Raw genomic sequence first — 27,291 nt, forward strand, 5'->3', positions numbered from 1 at the left:
TGCATAGTAATCAGCTTCCAGGTTTTATTGACAAAGCTTAATTGAACAAGCTGAAGTTAGAAGCTGATTGATTACTATGCACAACTGTACCAGATTCTGTGTGATCCAGTTTTGGTAAATCCCCCCTTGTCTGTGATTCAGGGAAGTTTGGAACTATATACTGTATTTGTGGTAAAAAATGTTTTTTAAATAATCTTACAATGTTTTCATTTAAAACACAATTTTAGAGCTCTATGCAACAGCTCCAAAAGGTCAATATTCAATTTCTCAAAGAACTTTTCAAAGTAAAACAGACTGTTGTTGTCGAAGCAAATACACTATTACAGATGATTGTTAAATGTCCATCATTGTGTTTAAAGTTAGGGTAATCTTTCAGCTGATGGTATTATCATGTGGACTGTAGTATAAGCGTAGAAAACAAACGACCACCCAAGGTTTGAGCTGGTCTGGTGGGAGGATGTTTGAGTAGCCATCTAGCTGTGTCAGCATGCCATCATATCTGAAGCACTAAGATACACAGACACAGCTTGTCCTTTAATCCAGCCTGTGTTGCAAACCAATCTTTGCTGTAGTTCTCCCTCATAATCATATAAAGGTAAAAATGTATCAAAAGAGCTGGTGCATGTTGGCTAAAACTTGTGCTCATTGTCAGTTTTATTTTGTTCAAGCTTCATTTGTTCAAGCTAAAAAGATAAATAGACTGTATATTGCATTGCAAGAGAATTTTTCCTTAGCTTTATAAATGTGGTGAAAATCTAGTTTGCAAAGTGCACCCAATCACGTGTGAGTAAAATAAAATAAAAACAGATTGTACATGATTAGATGATGGAAGTCAGTAGGCTTTCACTTTATACACTAAGCAAACATAGTTTCCAAAATGATTTTGCCCTGTTCCTATAGTAAATCAACCCCACCATATCTAAAGTGACTTGGTAATCAAACCCGCACACCTGTACTGGCCAGTCCCCGCCATTAACTTTTGCTGACACTACCATCCTATAGACCCAGGGATCTCCAAACTACGGCCCTCCAGCTGTTGCGAAACTACACGTCCCATGATGCAAAGGTAAAACTCTGACATTCACAGACATGACTAGGCATGATGACAATTATAGTTCCTGAATAACTGAAGGGCATAGATTGGAGACCCTATACCCTCAGATGATAATGTAGGGCATCTTCTTTCAGTGACATGGACACCAAAAGAAGAACATCATCATTGTGTCATTCGAGCAGTGACATGAACCAACCATCATTTTCATGCTGAATAGGTTAGTCATAAGGCTATGACTAAGTACTTCATACACCATTGTTATCATTGTGGGTTAATAAACATGTGCATTTGTTTTCGTCCAAATGCATTTTCGTCTGAATTTCAGGGATTTTCACTTTCATTTTAACAAACGATAACGAACGCACAGAATCTGAAAACGAAAAGATCCGACGTAAAAAATGCTTTATTTTCGTTTCGTTGCAACAACAGTTCGATACAGATAAAAGATTTGACATGACGGTAACAATAGCGATCTGTGTCTATCGAACCTGCGGTTGAATGTGCCTAACCTAAGACTCTATTAGTCCAAGATTATTTGACATAGAGAGAAAAGATTCGACATTGTAGAGACATGAAGATTGGACGAAGAAGCTAAAAACGTACGATCGCAGCGAGCGGACATGTATGGTCAAATGCTCTGCCCATAGGCTATAGAAGAATTCTAATGTTGGTTGACTAGTAATAATAAATAATAAATCTAATTATTACTAGTCATACAACACGGGCATTCGACCAGAAATGTACGATTGCAGCGTTGTACAGTTTAGCTGCTTCGTCGAATCTTCTTAGAACATTCGACAGACACCATAAGCCTTCAGTTGACAGATTCAACCTTAATTAATTCAGATTTTTGGACGAATGCATTTTTAATAAAACAAAATAAATAAAAAACGAATTTTGGGAGTAACTAAATAAATGTATTTTTCATACGAAGACAAAATTTCCGAAACAAAATATTTCAGTGTGCACATGTCTAGGGGTTAATGTTACTTCAATAGTTCCATTCAACAAACCCCATGGTTCTTCTATGTGGTTTACCTCTGATTAATGTTTTGAATATAATTTCAGGGAGATCCCAATATCTTTTGTGTTTTACTTTAAGAAGCCGACATAAACAAAGCTAGCAGATCAGCTGACTACTATTTATTTCTAGTTTTCATATGCCATTGACATATTTAATAGCATTTTACAGATTACCTAAATCCCTGTCCCTGACCCATGAATGAACTCATAGTCAAATGTCCCTACTACAATCAGCGGGTACAGTTTGGGAGCATACTTACCAGTAAATCTGGGTAATACATTACCGATATGCCCCAGGTGGCATTTGAACTTAGGAGGCCCAGAGCTGCAAGGAAGGTTTACTAATCACTTACTGTTTAAAGTCCAGGGGCTGTAAAATATGACTGATACTTATAGATCAGTCATATAATTTCAAATGGGGGAGCATTTTAAATAATTGTATAAGATAGACTTAAAGATTAAACAAAAGATCCAATCTGAAAGTTGGCACTCTTGTATGGACTCAGTCCTGACCTAGCATTAACTTGCTTTTCTCCTTACCCTTTTCAATGGCAAAAGAGGAATCATCATGATTTGATTTTTAGTGATAAAATGCTCTCATGAGTTTAAGTTTGCTCAGGGCTGGAACAAGGAGTGGGTGGGCAGGAGGGATGGCTGCCCTGGGAGCAGTTGTATACTACAGGAATGGGGGTGCTGGCATTCTGACTATATTCCTGACAGGAGTAGTGATAGCGACATCACTATTCCTGTCAGCTCAGCTATGACTAAGCACTAAGTAATAAGTAATAGTGTGAAACGCGTCAGCTGGTGTCCTGTTTGCTGTGGCATGTACTTTGTGATCCTGTTTTATGAATAAAAAGCAACATTTTCGAAGTGCGACTGTCCAGACATTCCTCTTTATCTTGCATCCCCTAAGCTTGCATATAATGGGGGGGGGGGGGCAGTTTGGAATCTTTGCCTTGTGCACTGAATGACCTTGTCCCGGCACTGCCTTTGTTATACAGTGTAAGATATGTGCCTATATAATAGGTGTTGATCAATAATGAAAAGATATTTGTGGTCTGGGTTTACAAACTGGATCAGATTCCAGCACTTTAGTGAAGTTATTTTTTAATAAGTATTAGAGCGGAACTAAACCCTCCTATCTATTTCAGCCAAGGAAGCTGCCATTCTGGCCTCTGTTTGATCTTCAACTGTTGCACATGTGATCAGTTATGACTCCAGCTATTTAATAGTTTGACAGTTTGCTTGAGAGCACAAGTAATTGTGACAGTTAGCACTCCCAGCATGCCAGGAATGTAACTGTTTTTTGAAACTGTTAATACAATGGATTTGGCGGAATTAAACCCATTGATTTAACGGTTTAAAAAAAAAACAGTTACCTTCCAGGCATGCCAGAAAATCTAACTGTCAAATCTGCTTGTTCTCTCAACTAAACTGTCAAACCATCAAATAGCTGGTGTCATAACTGATCACATGTGCAACACTATGGAAGTTGCAGATCAAACAAAGGCTAAGATGGCAGCTTCCTTGGCTGAAAGGGATAGGAGGGTTTAGTTCTGCTTTAAGATTATACACTAGTGGCCTGATCTGACAATTAGTGTTTCATCTTGGGGGAACATGGTGTAATTAGTTTTGCTATCAATGCTATCAATTGTTTTACTAATCATCACCCTCTCTACATCATCCTGCAGATATAAATGAGATTATATGTTTTACTTTATTATAAACAGAAAGAAAACAACGTTTAATTAATAGATTGTATTCCAGTTTTTAGGCTAATATGCAAAAAAAGCCTTATGGATGTCAAAAGAATTACTGTTAGGTTTTGTACACTTTTACATCTTTAGGACCTTCCATTCAAGCTTGACAGAGATCATGATGGTATAACAGTCATTCATGGTAATTTAGCATCTCTGGGGATCAGTCATTTGCTGGACTTCCTTTGACCTTTGGGGTCATGTCAGTTATGTTGAATGGGGATTAGGATACATCAGCTTTCTCTAACCTTGTTTTTACAGCTACGGGGAAGTTTACAGAGACATCAAACCTTCAAAAGGTTCAAAGAAAGTCAGTGACATATATTTTAATGTGTGCAAGAGTATACTCTTGACATTTTACAGGTTGTAACAATAACAGTGTAACAATATTTTATTATCTTATAGGAAAAGTGCAATATTTAGTTGTATTAATATTCCTATGTAGCAATGTTTTGAAAACCTTTTTTCTATATATAATATGTACTTATTTATGTACATGGGATAGCTATAACATATCCAGGCTTGCTCTCTGCTTTGCAGTTCTACTGTGGTAATGCTTTACTTAATCTTCGCACAATACAAGTCTTTGGGGTTGATTTACAAAAGACAAATAGGCTGTTCACTTTGCAAGGGAATTTTCATTTTGGTTTATTAAAGCGGAGTTCCACCCAAAAGTGGATTTTCCACTCATGTGTCTCCGCTCCCCCTCTGGTGCCACAGTTGGCACCTTTCGGGGGGAAGGGGGGACAGGATACCTGTCTTTAACAGGTATCCTGTCCCCACTTTCTGGAGCCACGGGCGTGGCTATTGACGTCACCGATAAGCACCCCCCCTGCCGCCGGGCCAGTAGGAGAGAGGAGCGGAGACTCGCACATGTGCAGTAGGGTTCCTGGCATGAAGCCTTAAGGCTACACTGCTGGGTTCCCTTACCCGCAATAACGGCGGCAGCACCCAACAGCAGATGGAAACATCAGCTGTGGTGCTGACATTGCTGGGCTCCAGGACAGGTACAGTTAGGCCTCGTACACACGATAGGATAGCCAGAGGACAACAGTCTGAAGGACCCTTGTCTGAGGTTAACCGATGAAGCTGACTGATGGTCCGTCACACCTACACACCATAGGTTAAATAACAGATCGTGTCAGAATGTGGTGACTTAAAACACAACGACGTGCTGAAAAAACGAAGTTCAATGCTTCCAAGCATGCGTCGACTTGATATTTTGAGTATGCGCGGGTTTTTAACCAATGCTTTTGCATACTAACGATCGGTTTTGACCTATCGGTTAGGCGCCCATCGGTTAAATTTTAAAGCAAGTTCCTATTTTTTTAACCAAAGGTTAAAGAACCTATGGGGCCCACACACGATCGGTTTGGACCAATGCAAACAGTCCTTCAGACCGTTGTCCTCTGGCTATCCTATCGTGTGTCCGAGGCCTAAATGTCCTATTTTTCAAAGCCAGCAGCTGCAGTATGTGTAGCTGCTGGCTTTTAATTTGTGGTGGGCGGACCTCCGCTTTAAGATACGTGAAAATTTGCTCTAGCTCTGGGGAAAATTCCCTTGCAAAGTAAACAGCTTATTTGCCCTTAGTGAATCAACCCTTTTGAATAAACCAATAAATGTGAGGTAATGCTGATATTTTGGCAGTGGGTGGCATCCTTGTAGCTTCACCTGAAGTTCAGGCAATCCAGAAGTTGAGCAGATCCCCTTATCTGTTTCCATTTAGGAATGTTGATACCTTCAGTCACAGGAGGATTTAGTGTGACCAGTACTTGGTGATTATATTGATGTATACATAGAGTTATATAATTTAAGGCTGCTAATGAAAGCATATCTTGATTAAAACGTGGCACAATACTTTAGGTGCCAAATTGTTACTTTATTTATCAACATATCTAGGTTATACAGATTCTCTAGAAAATACGATTCAATTGGTACCTTATTAGAACAATAAATATAGTTCAGCTAGTAATAGTCACTTTCAACTGCACTTGCTCTATAATGTTGAAGATGTTTTGCATCCAATCCAAACAGCTTCTTCAGCTCTTCATTAGAAATAAAGAAGCTGCTTGCATCACCTGCAAAAAAATCTTCAGCATTAGAGATTAAACCCAGCTAAACGTGACTAACTGCCACTAGTTGTACTATGATCTGGATAATGGAGTACCTACACAGACGGCATTTGGTTCATTTGTCAATATTTAAATAGATGAGTTTGAAACCCCACTGAGTTCTTTGCAAAAAACATATTTGTATTGGGAGTCATCAATAAAGCTGTGCAAAAAGCAATAATAATTTGCAAATTACAGTAGCAAATGGTTATAGTACCTCTAGCGAAATATCTGTTTGATATGATAATCTAGTTCAGGGCTCAAAATTTCAAATCCTGAAATTTCAAGTTACTTGCCAGGTCCTAGGAGTTACTCGCCACCAGTTGCCCCACCCAACCCCTACCCTGCCTGCCCCTAAACACGCCCTCATAAATTATATCATGAAACTACACTGTTAAATGTTTTATGCAGAATTAAGTTACAAAAATAAATATTAACCACAACGTAACAATATTAACATAAAGCATATTTCATTAATCTGACTGTGATAAATAAAATAAGAATAAAATATGATTGGCTACTATACATTATTACTGCCTTATTAAGTAAATAGTTTAATACTAAATTAAATATAGCTTAAAAAATGTAAATAAATGAATTACACTTTCACTGATTTAGGATGCAGACTTACAGTGGAGCACAGCACTGGACACTGGAGTAGGAACTACCAAACCTAACTTTTCTTATTAACAAGCTGGTGATCGGTTGCTAGGTGGTCTAAAGCAACCAATCACCAGCTTGGTAATAGGAAAAGAAAACTTTGGCAGCTCCCACACCCACCAACCCCCGCTCCCCACTCCACCCTCACCTCATCTAGTTCTTTGAAGTCTACCACTCTATGCCAGGCCCTGCTAATAGAATAACAGTGGAAGAGGCTGGGAAGAGAATCGGCCCCTGTTCAACCCCACCTGTCAGTGGCGCCCGCCCCCTCAACACTCACCCTCAGCTTATTTCCACTCACTTAATGTGAGCAGGCGAGTGAAAATTTTGAGGGCTGATCTAGTTAATGACCATTTCTGATTGGTTGCCTTGGGTTTTTAAGCTCCCTTATTTTTTGTGTGCCTGAGAAAATAGAGAATGTGTATTTATTCACTACATTTATATATTCTGCATTTTCAAACACTTATCAGTGTACTATAGAAATGAACAGTTATTGCACAATAACATAGCCCCATGAAAATAACCACACCTAGACTTGCCACTTGGTAGCTCTGCTATTTTCCATAAGGGCAGGTGTGCCTCATTAGAGCGAAGGATTAAACTCCTGTTGGCCACTCCAAAATGGATTGATTTCAGTTAAATAAATGCCACAATTCACTGCATTCACAGATTGCGGCCCGTATTGTTGTACAAAACACTCTTCCTTTAATGGACTATCCTAGGTTTGGTAAAATACACACATATTGGCTGATGTCCTTTGAGTTTTAGATGTTTTTGGTCCATTCTGTCACTGATAATTTGACAAAACTTTTGACTATTAGCTTTAAGGAAAGAAGTATTTTGTAAAGGATTCACATTTTAATTTAAACCTTGGGTTATGCAACAGTTTAAAAAATGGCTTTGTGCCTATTTGTGTTCATTTTCTAAACACGCAGAGGTGGTTCACTTAGGGAATATTTATTTTGAAAAGTGAATTTTAACATTTTAGTAAATAAGACTGTTAAGACTGTGCACACTTCATTCATTCAGTCATGTACAAGCAAAATATATTTTAAATTTCTCTTGAACATGATTGGGTATTCAAAGTAAATGCAGCTCTAGTTTGTTTACAAAGCGAATTTAACATGAACATTTCAAAATAAAAATTTGCTTTGCTAAGTCAACAGCTTCTACCTGAATTAATCACACAGCCTATAATAGGGAAAACTTGTTCCTTATAGTTCGAAAAACATTCTTCTGCATTTGATCATATTTTAAATATAGGTTATATTTTGTGTTTTTAGATATCTTTTCTAGAGCTCTTGTCTTTTCTGAGCTTAGATTCATTTTAGTGTATATTTTATTAAGGCATCTTGAATTGCAGACTGTGTTGAAACTTGATATGTTTTGTGAAGATTTGTGAGTCTGCAATTCTACTTGAGTTCCTCTTGTAAAATATCCCAGGGGTAAAGGAGAACTGTACTAAGAAATTAGGATTGGAGCTGCTTCACAGTGAAGTTTCCATCTGTTTGCTATTATAATCACATAACCATACAAATTGTACCTACAAATCTACATATTGTTAGCACATTTAACTTTCTAAATTAAGTTTATTGAAAAGCATTCTGTTTACTTTAAGTGTTAGAAAAATTCCATTTTCTTTAAATAAATTTACCAGGATTTATTTAGACTTAATTAGTTAAAGTTAGTTTTGATGGAAGGAAATCACAGGTAATTAATGGCATCGTCTGTCATTTGTCACAAGAATTATTTGCTTTGTTATGTGTCATGTGAGTCCTGATGCAAGTGTAAAGATGCTGATTCAATAGAGAATTATTGTTATTTATAAAAATCTAACAGTGCCAAATGCTAGAAGAAAACTTTACTTTGCACAATATATCCTAAGTTGGCTATTTTTATCAGCCATACACATGAATATGAAGATGTTAAATGCAGTCTATTTTGTTTCTATCCCAGGGCATGCAGGTGAACAATTGCATAACATGCGTTGACATCTTCTTACAGTGACACATCTAACAGTGAATTAGCAAATGTTCCTATGCGCTCTGATGACCATTCAATTCTCTGATCTGACCTTTGCACATATATACCCAATCAATCATCCAAAATTGCTAGTATTGTATGTGCCGCAAACATCTGTCATTCCTATGTATAGTTATGCAATGCTATACACAGTAAAAGACTATTTTTGCAAAACAAAAGCATCCAATGATAAGGCCCTGTTCACACTTAAGCAACACTGGCATTATGCTTTTTTGCTTGTTTTTGTAGCGCGTTTTTGAAGCGGTGCCTCCCTTTGCTACAAAAACAGGCCAAAGACGTTCATGTGCCAAATTTTAGCACCGTGCCAGGTTTGTTTGGCGTTGCATGTTTTGCCATGATTATTGTACATTTTGTCTTAACCTCCCTGGCGGTATGATTCTTTCAGATTTTAGGTGCTGAAAGCGGTACAATTATTTTGCATGGAAATTTGGCGTTTTATATTGTAGGCCTGTAATTCTTAGGAATAACTCACTTAAATCTGTCCAAACAAGAGTCTAGTAGACATCCCGGTTTGATAAAGTTTGAAACACAAAATCATAAATTATAATATAATAAATAACTAAAAATAATTATAACAAATAATAATATAATAATAATAAAAATTATTACTTTCAGTGTTTGATGACGAATTTCCCCACAAATCGCTATCGCTCAATTCTGCAAGTGGTTCTAATTTATTATCACTGTTTTTTAGCTGGTCTAAAACCATTTTTGACATAAAGGGACACTTTTTGGTTGCTATGGACAGAAAGAACTTTGGGCAGAAAGAACAGTCTTTATTATATAAAAGTGCATGCAGGACACTGGGCAGACCACTAGGGACAAAGGGGGTGTGTATTTATTTTATACAATGCTGTAATCTGTAAGATTACAGTATACTGTATGTGTATTGTGTTTTTATTTTTTGTCGCTCATCTCCGCCCCTGTACGTCGTAACGTCGCAGGCAACAGAGCCTCGGCGGCACACGGGCACTGTGTGAATCGAGCTAGGAGACAGCTCGATCACACAACGGGGAGACATCGCAGGATCCAGGGGACAAGGTAAGTAATCTCCGCCTGGATACTGCGATGCAATCCCAAGTCTGGCTCGGGGGATACCGCTAAGGGTACAGGATTTCCACCCCGACTCGGAATACCGCCAGGGAGGTTAACGCATTTGGGGTACCGTCAAGAAATAATGCCACATATTTTGTTGCAATTCTGAAATTGTAGTGGCTATTGGTTTTAGCAGTTAGTAAGTCATTAGTGAGTATTAGTAAAGCAGTTTCTGTGGAGTGCTGCGAGCGAAAGTCAGACTGTGATTCTGTCCGCAATTCCAATACACAAAATATAGGGAAATGCAAAGGATAACATGAATATAAATAAGTTTGGCTTTTTAGCTCTATTCTTTGAAATACATAAGGTAAATCGGAACATGGTCTGCCCTGTGCAAAACCACTGTAAAGAGCAGGTTAGGATGACATGTTTGTTATTTTAATTAAAAAAAACAAGACTTTACTATCACTTTAACTTCACTGAGAAACAGATGCAAATGTTGCTGCATACAGGGCTGCTGTTAGGAATCACTGGACCCCTCACAACCTACCTGATGGAAACCAGCGGTGGAAGGCCAGGCTCATTATCCACCCAGCTGAAAGTCGGGCGGGAGGGAGAGAGGAAAAAACTGGCTTCAGTTGCTTGGTGAGAGACACAGACATCCTTGGTTCCCTGCTCCACAGATCCTCCTGCTGTTTAGGCCCCCTCTGTGCAAGGACCCCCTACAGGAGGATCGGTGGTCTCCCCCATCAGCGGCCCTGGTTTCATATGTTGACATGCTTTTGTGCCTGAATTCTAGTACTTAGATCTCTAGTTCATAGCACTATGGCGTTTAATGTGATTCTGTTTCTAAAGTGCAATACAGGGACTGCAAAGGCTAATTCCAGGTCAAAATGAGGAACTGCTTGCATTTAAAAGGTGTGATGATGCATTAATAATTCAGAGTTACAGTAATTTGTTTCTTTTATATCTGTCTAAAATTCATCTTTAAATTCAAACTAAACTGTATCTGAGCACCACAAACTGAAAACAACACTATTTAATTTCATTTCAATAGGTAAAGCAAACTCAGCCATCCATCCATGTGTCTGTGCTTTATTTTGTTGGAAACACTTTGAAAAACACTCCCTAGCATTTCTACATGTGGCCATCTTGAGTAAGGCCTCGTACACACGACCGGGGAACTCATCGGAAAAGACACATCGTTTTCCTCGAAGAATTCCTTGTTAGGCTTGTCGAGGAACTTGACAAGCTTTTTTTGCGTACACACGGTCAAGACCAAATCTCCTCATTCTCAAACGCGGTGATGTACAACACATTCAATGGCAGGGGAAGTTCGATTCCACTGGCACAACCCTTGGGACTGCTTTTGCAAATCTCATGTTACTGTGTGTTAAGTAAAAGTTTGGTAGGAGACGATTTGCACTTTTCAGTCTGTTACAGCGTGACAAATGTGCTATCTCCATTACAAACGCTACTTTTACCGAAGCTGCGCTCCCGTCTCATACTTTATTATGAGCATGTGCGGGTTTCTAAGCATACACACGATTGTGTTTCTCATCAAAAACCAGCCCGACGAGGAACTCGACGAAGAAATTGAGACTTGTTCTTTTTTTTTCCTCGTCGAGTTCCTCAACAGTTTTCTCAATGAAAAGCATACACACGACCGTTTTCCTCTGTAAAAAAGCTCCGCCACCAAGTTTCTTGATGGATTCTGTCGAGGAAAACGGTCGTGTGTAGGAGGCCTTACAGTAGATGATTCACGTAGCATTACCTTCCTGAAAGAACGCCCCTTCTCCCCTCCTTCAGTTAAAAAAAAATGCACTTGAAGATTTGTGGGATGCATGACATCATTTTGGCCTAGGCCAGAAACCAGGAAGCAACTGAAGAAATGTAAAAAGTTGAAAACAAGAAAATATAATAAACCTTCCTACCTATTCACTAATGTTAGCAGCATATGGATTAAATATAGTTATATGTTGATAAGTTTAGTTTAATCCTGCTTTAACGCATATGTAAATGATCTCAAATGTTATAACATGCTCTACATCATTTTCTAATTTTATTTCCTCCTTCTTTAATTTATCATGTATGTTTTCACAGTGTATTGTATGAGGACTTAAGCCTCATATGCTTTGTGGGCCAAATCACCTATTGGGGAATTGGTGAACTTGAACCTTTGCCTCAGAGCATACACATACATGCACAGGCAGGAAAGGAATGTTGCTGGATCAACTTAAAACTGAGATGGGGATTCAAATACCCAATTTTACCCCAGGGATAAAGGAAAAGCATGTTTTAACAAATGTATGGCTGTATTCAGACCTGCAAATCTGGAGAATAAGATTTATGAGTAACTTTACTGATGTAAGCAGTTTAATGCATACAAACCTCACTGTAACAGACTAAGGTGACTGTAGTCATACTATTGCACTTTCAACAAATCCATTGAGTACTGTCCATGATCCATTTATTTCTTTAATTGCACTGAATCAGTTTTCCTGCAGGTTTTTCTCTTCAGGTTTATCAAAACCATGTAGTGCAAGGGCCTGCCTGATTGCATACGAATTGAAACTCTTAGGCCCTGTACACACGATCAGACCAAACCGATGAGAACGGTCCGAAGGACTGATGGTCTGATGTGCCTACACACCATCAGTTCAAAAACCGATCGAGTCCAACGCGGTGACGTAAAACACAACGACGTGCAGAGAAAAATGAAGTTCAATGCTTCCAAGCATGCGTCGACTTGATTCTGAGCATGTGCGGGTTTGGAACCGATGCTTTTGCATACTAACCATCGGTTTTGACCAATCGGTTAGGCGTCCATCGGTTGAATTTTAAAGCAAGTTCTAAATTTTTTGACCGAAGGATAACTGACCGATGGGGCCCACACACGGTCGGTTTGGACCGATGAAACTGAACTTCAGTCCTTTTTCTTCGGTTTAGACTGATCGTGTGTACAGGGCCTTAAGGTTTGACTTCATATTAGATGGTTTTGGTAAACCTGAAGAGAAAAACCTGCAGGAAAACTGATAATGTGTATGGGGCTTAACAGTTAAATTATCAGGACAAGCATTCGGGTGTTTCCTTCTATGTCAAAGCAGTACTGTTTTGTAGCAGACAACAACTACTAATGTGATGGGAGGGTTTTAACTCAACTCTTTTAAAAAGTGAAAACTTTTTTAAACCCTCTTCCTGTCCAGGCCAATTTTCAGCTTTTAGCGCTCTCATACTTTGAATGACAATTGCGCAGTCATGCTACACTGTACCCATAAAAAAATGTTTTACCTTTTTTCACACAAACAGAGCTTTCATTTGGTGGTATTAAATCACTACTGGGGTTTTTATTTTTTGCTAAACAAACAAAAAAATATACCAACAATTTTGAAAGAAACAAACAGTTTTCTAAATTTGTTTTGCAAACAGGTAATTTTTCTCCTTCATTGATGTGCACTGATAGGATGCACTGATGGGCACTGATAGGCTGCACTTATAGGCACTGATAAGGCAGCACTGATAGGTGGCACTGGTGAGGTGGCACTGGTGGGCACTGATCAGGAGGCACTGATGATGCTGCACTGATAGGTTGCACAGATGGGCACTGATAGGTGACACTGATGAGCACTGATAGGCGGCATTGGTAGGTGGTACTGATAGGTTGCCCTGATGGGCACTGATAAGCACTGATATGTACTGGTAGGTGACACTTATAGGCAGTACTGATAGGTGGCACAGCTGATGAGATACCGATGGGCCCTGATTGGCAGCACTGATGGGCACTGATAGGTAGCACTGGTGGGCATTTACAGGTTGCACTGGTGGGCACTGGTAGGTGACACTGATGAGCACTGATTAGCAGTGCTGATATGCACTGGTAGGTGGCACTAATAGGTACTGGAAGTTGGCACTGGTGGGCACTGCTTAGCATCAGTGTGTTTGGTATGTGCAGGATTGATGTCCCGTTTACACAAGATGGTAATCTATTTTTTTTCCTCACCCTATCAGCATGAGGGAAAAAAGATGATTACCCGTTCTGTTTACATCGGGATCCCTTAATTCCGATCTGTGATCAGCCGACTCTGATGGACTCGCTGATTACAGAGCATACCGCGCATGTTCCACAGGGGGTATGCAGGCCTCACATGCCAGGAGGACATACATGGACACCCTCCCAGTAATTTAGGCCCGCACTGTAGCCGTCTTTCGGCTATAGTGTAGGCGGCAAGAGGTTAAAACATATAATCACCAAAACACTTTGTATGTTCAAAATAGTGTCTAAAATGTATTAAAGGGTTAACATCATAGCAAATAATTGCAATGTTTTAGGGCCATGCAGGAACCCTTTATCAGGCATCATTCATCATCATTAAATGCCTAATGAAGGGGTCTTGCATGGCCTTAAATTGTCACGATTCTTTGCTGTAATGTGTTGCTATGAGACCCAAATGGATATGTGCTCTGGATATATGCTTTACCTTCATGTTGATACCAGTTCCCAACTGGCAGCTGCTACAAGCCATCTCCAGGAGCATTTGGGATATGAATATGCTACTTTCCTAACTTGTTTATTGAAATGGAACAAAGCACATTAATTTAATTGTTACTAAAACTTTTGCATTCAAGGCACGTCATCAATAGCAGCTGTTATGGTTGCTTTGCTCTCAACCAAACTGTCAAGCAAGCAAATGACTGGTGTCTTACAAGATCACATGTGCAGCCCTATGGCAACTGCAGATCAAACACAGGTTAAAGCGGGGGTTCACCCAAAAAAATAATTTAACATTGGATTCAGCCGAGTTGTCAGAATGACAATCGGCAGTTTTTTTTTTTTTCGTACATACCGTATTTTCACCGCCGCTTCCGGGCATGTCTTCTTCGAGACTGGGCGTTCCTAATTGATTGACAGGCTTCCGACCGTCGCATACAGCGCGTCACGCGTTACCGAAAGAAGCCGGACTGCGAGTCGGCTCTATACGGCGCCTGCGCACCGACGTCCGGCTTCTTTCGGCAACTCGTGACGTGCAGTATGCGATGGTCGGAAGCCTGTCAATCAATTAGGAACGCCCAGTCCCGTAGAAGACATACCCGGAAGCGGCGGTGAAAATACGGTATTTACGAAAAAAATAAAAAATAAAACTGCCGATTGTCATTCTGACAACTCGGCTGAATCTAATGTTAAATTTTTTTTTTTGGGTGAACCCCCGCTTTAACCACTTACCCCCCGGACCATATTGCTGCCCAAAGACCAGAGTACTTTTTGCGATTCGGGACTGCGTCGCTTTAACAGACAATTGCGCGGTCGTGCGACGTGGCTCCCAAACAAAATTGGCGTCCTTTTTTTCCCACAAATAGAGCTTTCTTTGGTGGTATTTGATCACCTCTGCGGTTTTTATTTTTTGCGCTATAAACAAAAATAGAACGACAATTTTGAAAAAAATGAATATTTTTTACTTTTTGCTGTAATAAATATCCCCCAAAAATATATAAAAAAACATTTTTTTTCCTCAGTTTAGGCCGATACGTATTCTTCTACATATTTTTCGTAAAAAAAAATCGCAATAAGCGTTTATTGATTGGTTTGCGCAAAAGTTATAGCGTTTACAAAATAGGGGGTATTTTTATGGCATTTTTATTAATATTTTTTTTACTAGTAATGGCGGCGATCAGCGATTTTTTTTTTGGTATTGCGACATTATGGCGGACACTTCGGACATTTTTGACACATTTTTGGGACCATTGGCATTTTTATAGCGATCAGTGCTATAAAAATGCATTAGATTACTATAAAAATGCCACTGGCAGTGAAGGAGTTAACACTAGGGGGCGGGGAAGGGGTTAAGTATGCCTGGGTGTGTTCTTACTGTGGGGGGGGGGTGGCCTCACTAGGGGAAACACTGATCCTCGGTTCATACAGTGTATGAACCGAAGAAAAGCATTTCCCCTGCTGACAGGAACGAGAGCTGTGTGTTTACACACACAGCTCCCGTTCCCCGCTCTGTACCGAGCGATCGCGTGTGCCCGGCGGCGATCGCGCCCGCCGGGCACACGCACGGGAGTCGGGGGCGAGCGGGGGGCGCGTGCGCGCGCCTCCGGCGGCGCGCGTGCGCCCCTAGTGGCGGCTAAAAGGTAGGACGTCATAATACGTGATCTCGCCTAGGAGAGCCACCTTGTGGACGTATTATGACGGTGCGGCGACGGCAAGTGGTTAAGGTTGCAGTTTCCTTGGCTGTAAAGGATAGAAGGGTTCAGATCCTCTTTAAAGTGTCTGACAAAAGTCTGTGTTGTCACCTAGCAATCAGGTACATTTAAATCTGCATTCTCCATGTTTCAGAGATGAACCTGGAAGGTTTCTAAGCTAGTTTGTTAAATTAGATGCTTAGTTAGGAGCCCACTGCTCTCATTAAATGGTTTTGCTTCATAGGACACATATTTCTGCATCTTGGTGAGAACGAGCTTGTATCTGAACTCAGACAGATGTAATAGATCTTGCCTGGTGAATGTTTTGTTGGACTGTTGCAGTGTTCTTGTTTTATGGGTCCACGTTATGGAAGGCAAAATGGGAGAAGGAAGAAAAAAATTAACTATAATGTTGCCACTTATTTCATGGAAAGCTAAAGCACGCGAACATGATCTCATTGTGAATCCCCTGAAAATGTGAGCTTTTCCAGACATGAGTCTTGAGTTGTTGCCAAGACTGTTTCCCAAAGTGCTGGATTTCTTTAGTGGGAGTGTAGATTTTTCCTTTAGCTTTTTCACCTTCATTTTTTAAGCTGTACAAACCATGCTTTTATTTAAATAGTGATTTATAATATCTGTAACATTAATACATGAGACCCCTACCAACACTACTTTATAGATAAAAAATCTTTGTTGTATATCATATAAAGCGTATAGAAATATGAGACATTCAAAAGCCTGGAGTTTATTACATAATATAGTTAGCATTCTGCAAAGCTCAATAATGTGTATTTATGATTAGTAGATATGGTCTTTGCACACTTCTTTCAGGTAGGAGTTTTCCATTTTCACTAATTCATAGTGGAACATCCCTTGATGTGTAGCTTGATAAGGATTGGCAGTGGTAGCAAAGGATGTATTTTCCACAAGTCTTTTTGTGGGTCAGTGCAGGGATTATAGGGCAGGGATGCCCAACTTTTTGAAAAGTGGGGGCCACTTAAGCGACTTAGTAACTAATCGCGTGCCACAATGAGAAGGATGACAGATCTGTGTACACTCTGCATATGTAAAACAGACACAGACATGGCCCCCTCTACTCTATGGGCCCTCTGATCTGATCAGATGAAAAGGGGACGGATACACTTCGTTTTTTTTAGCAGACCAGATTGAAGGTAGGCAGGTGTAAACGGACACAAATCTGTTTACATCTGCCGCTCCATAGAGGTAAATAGAGGGTCCAATTGGGTCAGTCCCATTGTGTGAAAGGGGCCTAAGGCTGCTTTTAGATGGATTATCTGAAGTCTACCCACACCACAGGTGCAGCACAGTGTACCTGTGGCTTACCTGAGGGTTGGCTACATTTTGCCATAGAATGTTATTATATCCTGCAGGTGTGGTGCACTTTCTGAAAGTGCACCAAACCCGCAGGTAAAACCAGACGTCTATGGCTCAGTAAAGATAAACCTGCAGGTGCACTGCGCTACACCTGCAGATCAGTTTGAAAGCAGCCCAGTAACCACTGCAGAACAGATATGCCCATATATACACTGTGATTTTAGTAATAAACGTACCTTTAATAACAGTCTTCCATTCAGGTATCTCTGGCCGTTGCTGTCCCAGGCAGAGTGCATTTGGTATCCCTCCGCCTATGACAGGAGCCTGTGCTATACAGGAAGCATTGGCTTATGTGGCTCTGCTCCGCAGCTGCTTTCTTCCACTACCGCTGGCTTCATTCACAACACTGATGCTTTGGCATGGTGGGTCAGCAACCTGCCATCTAGGCTTGCCAACCCACCATTCCAGAGCAGGAGGTCGCAGGCCACATCAGAAGGCTACATGGGCCACATGTGGCCCCCGAGCCACTGGTTGAGCACCCCTGTTATAAGTGATTGTACACATTACAAATTGTTTTATTCTTTTTCACTTTTCTGGTCACATTTGGACATTTAAAATAAAAAATTAGAAAAGTAATTCTGAGTGTGGGAATGCAGGATTTATTAAAGGGGTCACATAATTCTGTAGGTTAAGCAACAGCCTTCTTTTCTTTTATTTGATGAACTGTAAAGCTGATATTACATGTTAATCAACATTTTGCGTCCAAATGCGTGCAAAAGCTCATATTTTAGAGTTCATATAATCAACTATGTAACAAAAAGGACAAGGGTATCATGATTTAAGTGTGTCTAGAACAGAATGATGTCTTAATACAGCCCTCAGTGTAGCACTACCAGGACGCCCATGGATAAGTTGTTAATTTTCCCTTAAACAGTAGTTCTGAGGCTACATTAAGGCTCAGTTCACACTAGCCCGACTCCAAAGTCACGCAACTTCCAGTGCAACTTTGAAATCCGACTTTGATACCGCTTTGATGTGACTTTTACACTCTGTGGCATTGAAGTCATGTCAATGTCGGACCAAAGTAGTGCAGGAACCTTTTTTAAATTCGGACAGACTTGTGTAGTATCAGTTAAGACAGCTCTCATAGGGAAACTTTGAATTCCACATGTCATCCAACTTGAGGTCTCACAAGTCAGATCCTATGTCGCATTAGTGTGAATGGAGCCTAATAGTAGAAGCTGTTGAAACCTGTTCATTGTGATAAAGCTCCATCCTGAGAAACCCAGGGAGAGTTCTACGATATTAGAAACTTTAGGAAACCTGTTGTAAATGTGGTATACAGTGGTAAAAGTTATTGCTGTTATTTTATATACAGACTATCAGTGTTATGCAAGGATCGGACAAACTTATTTATCGTTGGGTCAGGAAGGAATGGTTTCCCAGTGCTTGGGTGATGTGTACATTGTAACACAATTTTATGAACATATAATTAACCCCCGAGCATTCCATCAAATTAGTACCGAGCATGTTCCCATGTGAATTTAACCACACAAGATATGTGTCTGCAGGCAATGCATGCCTTTCCTGTTCTGTACAGCTTTAGATCCTCTTCCTTCTGTCTACACCACGACTTGGGTTGGATCTTAGCCGAGGTTTGGTGTAATTAATTCCTTTCTGAAGTGGATTACATTAATCCAAGATAAAGTCATTTGTTAGGATAACATGTTTCTATTTCATTTTACAAAACATTGATCTTTTTGGGTTAAACACCACTTAATGTAATACATCTATATTATCTAATTAAATTAATGCAATTTTTTACATCATAGCTAAACGCTAGTCAAACAACTAAAACCAATTTTTTTCTGTATATCCAGTCCTGGCTTTTACACATGTCTACCACACAGCACATCCCCTGGCTGGTAGGGTAATACACCTGGTCTTTCTCTGTTGCAGTAACCATGTGGCCCAAGTGTGGTGCATAGCCATGTGTGAAATTGTGCACTTTCCTGTACTACAAGGAATCATGCTGCCTTCTGCTGATGTGCATGGGTGCAATTAATTATAATGGCACCCCAACACATCTAGCAAATGCGGGTGTGTACCATGCAGTTTGGCGAGGCACAATTTTAACAATTGTACCCATGCTTTTTTAGTCTTCTACATGCATAGGGCAGCCCATTGAAACAGGGTTGCACCTTATGACGTGAAGAGCCCTTGCACCCCATGGCGTGAAGAGGTGTTGTCCTACCACTTCCCTATGACTGAATGGTAATGAGAAGCAGTAGAATGAGAAGCGCATCTGTCTGTCACTCTGATTTTTCTACCTAACAGCATGCTCCTTGTTAGCACTGCAGCACAACTGACTTCCTAGTTGTGTTTTCTCTGCCCCCGTTTCCCTTTCTGACTTGAAAATGGAAGAGGCTGAAGAGGCAAGTCAAATTCAGGTAATAGCACTGCTTGCATTAATTGTGATTAACCTGCCTGGCGGTCTTCCCGTGTCTGACACGGGGTTAGATTTTCCTGCTGCGAGCGGTAACCCCGTGTCAGCCACGGGCTTGCCTCGCTAGATCCACAGGCACAAGTTACTTACCTTGTCCCTGGATCCAGCGATGCCACCGCGCTGTGTGAGCGAGCGGGACCTCGCTCGATTCACACAGTGCCTCCGTGTGACGCCGATCTCCGTTCCCTGCGACGTTACGACGCACGGGGACGGAGAACGGCGCCAAATTCAAAAAAGTAAACAAACACCTTACATACAGTATACTGTAATCTTATAGATTACAGTACTGTATGTAAAAAAAACACACCCCCCCTGTCCCTAGTGGTCTGTCCTGTGTCATGCATGTCATTTTATATAATAAAAACGTTTCTTTCTCCCTGCAAACTGTAGATTGTCCATAGCAACCAAAAGTGTCCCTTTATGTCAAAAATAGTTTTAGATCAGCTAAAAAACAGCGATAATAAATTATAATCACTTGCAGAATTGTGCGATAGCGATTTGTGGGGAAATTCGTCATAAAAAAAAAAAAATAATGACAGCAACAATTCTGCAACTGAGCAAATTTCAGTGATTTTGATTTGATTACATTATTGAATAATTTTTATTATAATTATATTATTATTTGTTATAATTATTTATAATTATTTATTATATTATAATTTATAATTTTGTTTTTAAAAAAATGTCATACCCGGGATGCCTATTAGAAGCTTGTTTGGTCAGATTTAAGTGAGTTATTTCTAAAAATTACAGACCTACAATATAAAACGCCAAATTTCCTTGCAAATAATGGTACCGCTTTTAGCATGTTTTTTCTGACAGAATCATACCGCCAGGGAGGTTAAGCATTAAGTGCAGTATGCTTTAATCACTAAATGTGTTAAAGTGATTCTAAAGGACAGATTAAAAAATTAACAAACATGTTATACTTTCCTGCTCTGTGCAATAGTTTTGAAAAGCGCAGCCCATATCCACTGTTATTTGGGTACTCCACTGGCAGTTCTAGCTCCTTCCCCCCATGCTGAGCACCCCCAATAGCAAGCCTCTTGCTGTGGTGGCACTCAAGAAGGCTTGCTACTGAGCCATGCTCTGTGACCATTTTCACACAGAGTGCAGCTGGCCCCCCTTCTCCTTATTAGCTTACTGGCTGTGATTGACAGCAGCAGGAGCCAATGGCTCCCACTTCTGTGTGAGCCAATGGGGAGAGAGATACCCTAGAAAGTTTCTTCTCTCATGCACATTGCTGGATTCAGATGGGGCTCAAGTTAGTATAAAGAGTGCTTGGGACTGCACCCAGAAGGTTTTTTACCTTAATGCATATGCATTAAGGTAAAAAAACTCTGAGACTTTAGAACCATTTTAAACTGAATTCAACTGCATTATTGTATATAAGCCTTTAGTTTGTTTTCCTGTATCTGTAAAGTATATGAAAAACCTGCCCTCCTTTCTTTTGCTTTCAACCCTTTCCTTGAAAGGAATGGAAGGGTTGACAAGGGCTACTCCAAAGTGTTGCCCTATAACGCCAGTGGTGTTGAAGGACTATATCGGTACCCAGTAGAGGATTACGTCTGTACCTACATCTATGGGTTCTCACCTACCAGTTGGGTTCTATGCTCCTTAAGTGCCGACTTAACAGAATCACATACAACAACTATACCCTTGTCTTGTTGTTGCTTATGTATTTTATGTATTTTTCTTAATAAATGTATAATTTTTATCAATACTTGTTTTGAATTCTGGGTACCAAGATAGTTTTTCAACACCACTGGTGTTATAGGGTAACAATTTGGAGTAGCCCTTGTCAACCCTTCCCTTCCTTTCATTTTCTAAATATAGGATAATGGTACCCACCCCTACATATTAAATGTTCCCAGTGAGGCAATACCCCTATTCTACCCTTTCCTGTCTGTTCTTAAAAAAATTGGAAATCAAATTAAGAACAAAAGTGGAGTTGTTGCCAATAGTAACCAAAGTAATTTTACCTTTAGTTTGATGTATAAATTAAGCATTTTATTCAGATAGCACCTGCAAGGTATTTGAATGTTAAAGCGTAATTCCACTTTTGTGGAGAAAAAATAATTTTCCTCCGGGTGATCTATATACATTGCAAGGATTATAACAAACTTTGTTGCAGATTCCTACCTTTTGTTATTCTAAAGAAATCCCTCTGTGTTTCTCTGTGCCTCTGTTGTGAGTGAGTCTAATGGGAGTGGTTTCATAATTAACTGTCAGGTGTGCATCTGCAGAACACTAATGAGAAACTCTGCTGGGCCTGAATCCATTTAGACATGTTCCTATTGAAAGTATCTCTCCAAAAATGACATTTTTGTTGCAGGGGATGCCTGAAATCTGACTTGTATCTTAGTCAGACTTCTGGGAAAATTGGTGATCAGATCACACGAGCAGGAAATGGTTTTTCTGGGGGGGGGGGTCAGTACACACTCTGTGTACAGAACAACTCCAGATAGCCATATTGCAATGCATTCTCAGAAGATTACATTGGCTGCAGATTGAAAAGGAAAGGTCATTTTTAATAACATTCAATCGAAATAGAATTAGTGTCTTAATTATATGCGCGATATTATTTTTTCTTTATTTGCTATTTTTTTTTTCAACGAAAGTGGAGTTACCCTTTAACTATCGTTACAAAGAAATGCAATGAAGAAATGCATAATGCAAGTAAAGAGCCTAAGAACCTCATATCCCCAAGTAAGAAATCCCGTCTTGAATCTATGTTAGTGTCTTGGATAAAAGGGATTCATTAGTATTATAACATAATCTTATTTATTTTAAATTTTTTTTAGCTTTGAAGCATTTTTGCATAGCTGGCCTGTTTCCATATTATCTAATTGTTTTACTGTAAATTCAGCAACGATGAAAGATATTATTCATTCCAGACAGTCATCTAAGGTCTTTTTAAATGGGCGTTTGTTTAGTACATTTTGTATTGCTAACAGAGATAAAAAACAGTAGTACAATCTTTTTGCTCTGGCATGTTTTCCTATTAGAACAACCCTGTTCCTGTGGAAAATCCAGATGCACACCTTTCTTTTAGAAAGTATGAGTGTTACATTTAAAAAAAAATGGAGGTAAAATATTTGTTCAGGAAGATTGCACCCTGTATTTGCCAGCAATAACATAATGTTGAACTGTGAAATGAATTGCATTTGTAAGTAGCGACAAGTATTTTAGATTATGCAATTCTTAATGCTTAGTAAAAAAAATTAAATGTGTGAGCCAAAGTGGCAAAGTTGTCAGAAGTCCGACGGACCTTAGATGGAGAACCTGTTCTCTTTCTTTCCGTCGGACTTCAGACAGACTTACGGCGGACTATTGCACGGTCAAAGGTCCGACTGTGTGTACAAGGCGTGAGTTTCAATTAGGACAGTGGCCTCAAAATATCTTAATTTTGGTAGCCTTTTTTCGTCTCTTGGAACACTATTTCTTTCATTGATACAACACAATTCTGCTCCCACTGACACCAATAATTGGTCTTTATTCCTCTCACTGATAATAACAATGGGGCCTCCTGCTTCCACTTACACCATCCTGTTCCCCGGGGAAGCAGCAGTATTAGCATAACCTGCTGTGGCAATACAAGCAGACCTACAGCTCCTACTGGGTTACAATCAGATCTGTTGGCTATAGATTGGTGCGCTTTAACACCTTCAATGTGTGAGTACCCTACAATGGGATTATTTTAATAATTAGTTGTTTTAAACTATAAAACACTATTCAGTTTGTTTTTTCCTATATGCATTGAGGATACATGTTCAAAACGATCCAGAAATCTGAAAAGTCCTTAACACAGAGCCCAGGGGTAGAGGATAATCACATAGGGGTGAGCATGAGAGTGTTGACAACTATTATTACGTTTGGAGCACGCAACACAAGGATCCAATCCAATCCATTTCAATTTTGGAATAAGTTAAAGACTATTATTAATGGACCTTCACTATTGAGCACACAATGCTCACAAAGGACGCAATGAAATAAATTATTAGCACATTAGCACTTTATTGCATGTATGTTACATGGGATTGAAATCATTTTGGTGTACTTTTGATTATTTAATTAGTTGTTTATATACAGTTGCAATAAAAAGTATGTGAACCCTTTTGGAATGATATGGATTTCTGCACAAATTGGTCATTAAATGTGATCTGATCTTCATCTAAGTCACAACAATAGACAATCACAGTCTTGTTTGACTATAATTTTTTAAGAATACGTTTAGAACATGAAACGTGTCAATTTTTTGGGTTAAAAAGTCTGCTTCATACTGACATTGATTTAGCACATTGCTTCTGTGCTGCTTAAAAAAATGCACTTTGTTGGCTTACTTCATCTAACTTTGAAATTCTCTTCAAAACAGGACTGTCCTATATGAATGCTGCCCTGGATACATGACAATGAATGGTCTACCAGGATGTCCTGCAGGTATAAAAAAAATACAGATTCAGATAATGTTCCTGGACATGTATTAGTGTATAGATATGTAAACTACACAGCATATTTTGTATAAGTGCAATTAGTATGAATGTTCATAAAGTAAACCTGTCATAAATACATAATCAAAGGTTGCCTTCTGGGAAAATCTTTCATCCATTATTCAGTGTTCAGTGGATCTGAAAAATAGGCATCTGAAATTATGTGCACATTTCAACTTTTCCTATAAGAAAGGTTTGGCTCCCCCCATTGTCAACTGCTGCTGAGCTGAAATTCTCTATTGGTACCTTTAATGTGATGTATGGCCTACATGACCAATAGAGAGACCTTAAGTCTTGTACACATGCACGGTTTTCTCACCGAGCGTCTGTATACTTACCTGTCGCTGTGGAAACCCGCGCATGCTCGAAATGACTTTGACGCATGTGTGGTAGCTTCCAAGGCATAGGTAGTGTGAAGCAAGATTGCGGCGACGGCATCGAATGTGACGAGCGCATGCTCGTCGTAGTCGATGATGGTACCGTGTTCATGCCATTCAAAAGAACGGCGGTTCTTTTGAATGGAGTGTGTGTACACTCGGCCGGCAAGAGATTATTGGCAAGAATCTCGTCAGGAAAAACAACATTTTTTCCTGACGAGATTCTGGGCCGTGTGTACAGGGCTTAAGAGGTGGAACTGGAGGACACCAAGCTTGACCAAGTTTCAAATAACTGAAGCTATATCTACTGATTCTTTGGATGTACACGTCTGCTCTGCTTATCTTTTTTTTATCACAAGCTCAGTTTAGTTGACCAAGGTTAGTGAGACGGTCACTTTAAAACACCTAAAGGCATAATTAAAAATAGCAGAATGTTTTAAGGTTATTGACAATCATTTGACTGTATCCAGACACATGCTATGCTGTAGGTCTCTCTCCCTTTGAGCCAAATCAAGACCAAGCCATTTCTTTGACATACTGTATATATTCTCATGTCACTAACAAACCCATTAAATGGAAAAAAATCTCAGAAATGTTAAAACTGAATTCCAGCTTTCTATTCACTAGAACTGAATGAAATGATACATCCCAGCATAGATAATACCTCTGTACTATGTTGCTGTATTGTCTGCAGATCCCCTGATATACTGGGTTTAGTTATGGCTTTGTATAATGTGACACTCTATCCTGCTGATAGACCCTGTCCTTTCCACAGTCTCTTCCTGCAGCAGCTAGAGTCTGTAACACTCTCCTCTGCAGTCTTTTTGACTCTGCAAATGATTTCACTTATGCCTTGTACACATGATCGGAATTTTCGATGAAAAAAGTCAGGCGGAATTTTTAATTGGATATTCCGACCGTGTGCCGGCCCCATCAGACTTTTTTTCGTCGAAGTTCAGAAATAGAACATGTTTTATTTTTTTTCGATGGAGATCGATTCAGAAATTCAGATCATCTGTGTGGAACTCCAACGGAGAAAAGCCATGCATGCTCAGAATCAAGTCAACGCATGCTCGGAAGCATTGAACTTTTTCTAGGCTCGTCGTAGTGATTTACGTAGTTGCGTTTTGGACGGTCAGAATTTGGTCTGACAGTGTGTATGCAAGACAGCTTGAACGGAACTCTGACGGAATATTCCATCGGATTTTATCCCATCGGAAATTCTGATCATGTGTACATGGCATTACTTCACAGCTCTGATGGTGGGTGGAATTAAATACATCCTCATTAGCATTCAATCCTGCCCAGTCACACCTACAGGAAGAGTCCAAATTTCCCACTAGACAGGATAAATGGATCAAAATTAGAAATCAATCCTGCCCAGTTAAATATGCCTACCAGTGAAAACAAGAAGAATCCCACCCCTCAGATTCCTCCCTCCCAAAGCCATGCTCTCTCTGAAGTGATTAATTTACATATGAAGGAAACACCTTCATAATAACCTCCCATAGCCCTTCCTCTGTAGTCTTGCAGTAAGCTGTAATTCCTTGGAATGCTGCAAGACAGTAATGGCACAGGAGGAGGTATGACACATTTACAACTTTCACCACCCACATGAATGCCCAAAAACACCAACAGTAAACCAAGGACCCACCCACATCAACTCCCAGAACTGGTACAAGTGACTCCCATAGCCCGCCCTGAAACTACAGAGGCTCGAAGGATCATAGGAAATGTGGTATCAGGACTGAAAAAGCAAGCAAACAGAAAGTCAGAGAACTTTGAAATTCAGCCAGGAGGAGAGGTAACATCACAAACACATAAACCTACTGTATACAGCTAATGGAGGTAAGTTACACACAAACTGAAAGTAGGGTTGTGATTAATTTAAACGCACAGTGCATCTGTTGTTTTGGGGAGGAAAAGCTGGAGTTCTTCTTTAAATAACTGAGTGATCAGGATACAGTAATTTTCAAATTCCTGATCTCTTTTTGTGACAGTAAGACTAGTTGCAGGTAAATGAAGATGAACATTTATTTTTAAGTGATGATATTGGAAAATTGAATATACACTGACTTTCCTTTTTTTTAATTGGCAGTTGCTCCTATTGACCACGTGTATGGAACTCTTGGAATTGTGGGAGCTAAAACAACACAAGAGTACTCTGAGACCTCTGAATTGAAGAGTGAAATTGAAGGAGTTGGCTCCTTTACTTTCTTTGCACCTAGTAACGATGCATGGGACCTGCTAGATCCTGTAAGTAGATTAGATAATTTTTTATATGTTTTATTTAGTTAATCGATATATAAAAGGATAAGCTCAGTGAATCATTTAATTAAAATAATGTAAATACCTGAATGCCATTGTAAATGTAGTGTAATCTAACTTTATCTTATGATATAATATTATAGGAAATCCGTGCATCACTTTTGAGCAATGTGAATATTGAGCTGCTGAATGCTCTGCATTATCATATGCTGGATAGAAGAATGCTTACCAAGGATCTTAAAAATGGAATGTCTGTGACATCTATGTTCAATAATCAGCCTCTCCAGATAAACCATTACACCAATGGGGTAAGACTTTCACTTCACCACATTCCATTTGAAGGCAGTAGATAAACTACTTCTGAGTCCAGTGTATCTGAACACATGACCTACTTTCGCTACCCCATCTCTCTTCACTTACCACACTCAGATGATGCTGAAAGAACACTT

At 39.7% G+C, this 27,291-nt stretch overlaps 1 protein-coding gene across 8 annotated transcripts in view; it reads left to right on the top strand.

Annotated features, from left to right (window-relative positions):
* POSTN (periostin) overlaps positions 1–27,291 on the top strand; it is an 84,363-nt gene that overhangs the window by 8,092 nt on the left and 48,980 nt on the right. For all 8 annotated transcript variants that reach the window (XM_040340383.1, XM_040340380.1, XM_040340378.1 and 5 more), the window contains exons 3-5: positions 24,083–24,147; positions 26,673–26,830; positions 26,986–27,150. In XM_040340383.1, the coding sequence (XP_040196317.1) occupies positions 24,083–24,147; positions 26,673–26,830; positions 26,986–27,150 (388 nt within the window). The remainder of the gene's footprint in view (positions 1–24,082; positions 24,148–26,672; positions 26,831–26,985; positions 27,151–27,291) is intronic.

Source organism: Rana temporaria, chromosome 2, assembly GCF_905171775.1.
Source record: "Rana temporaria chromosome 2, aRanTem1.1, whole genome shotgun sequence".
Classification (NCBI taxonomy): domain Eukaryota; kingdom Metazoa; phylum Chordata; class Amphibia; order Anura; family Ranidae; genus Rana; species Rana temporaria.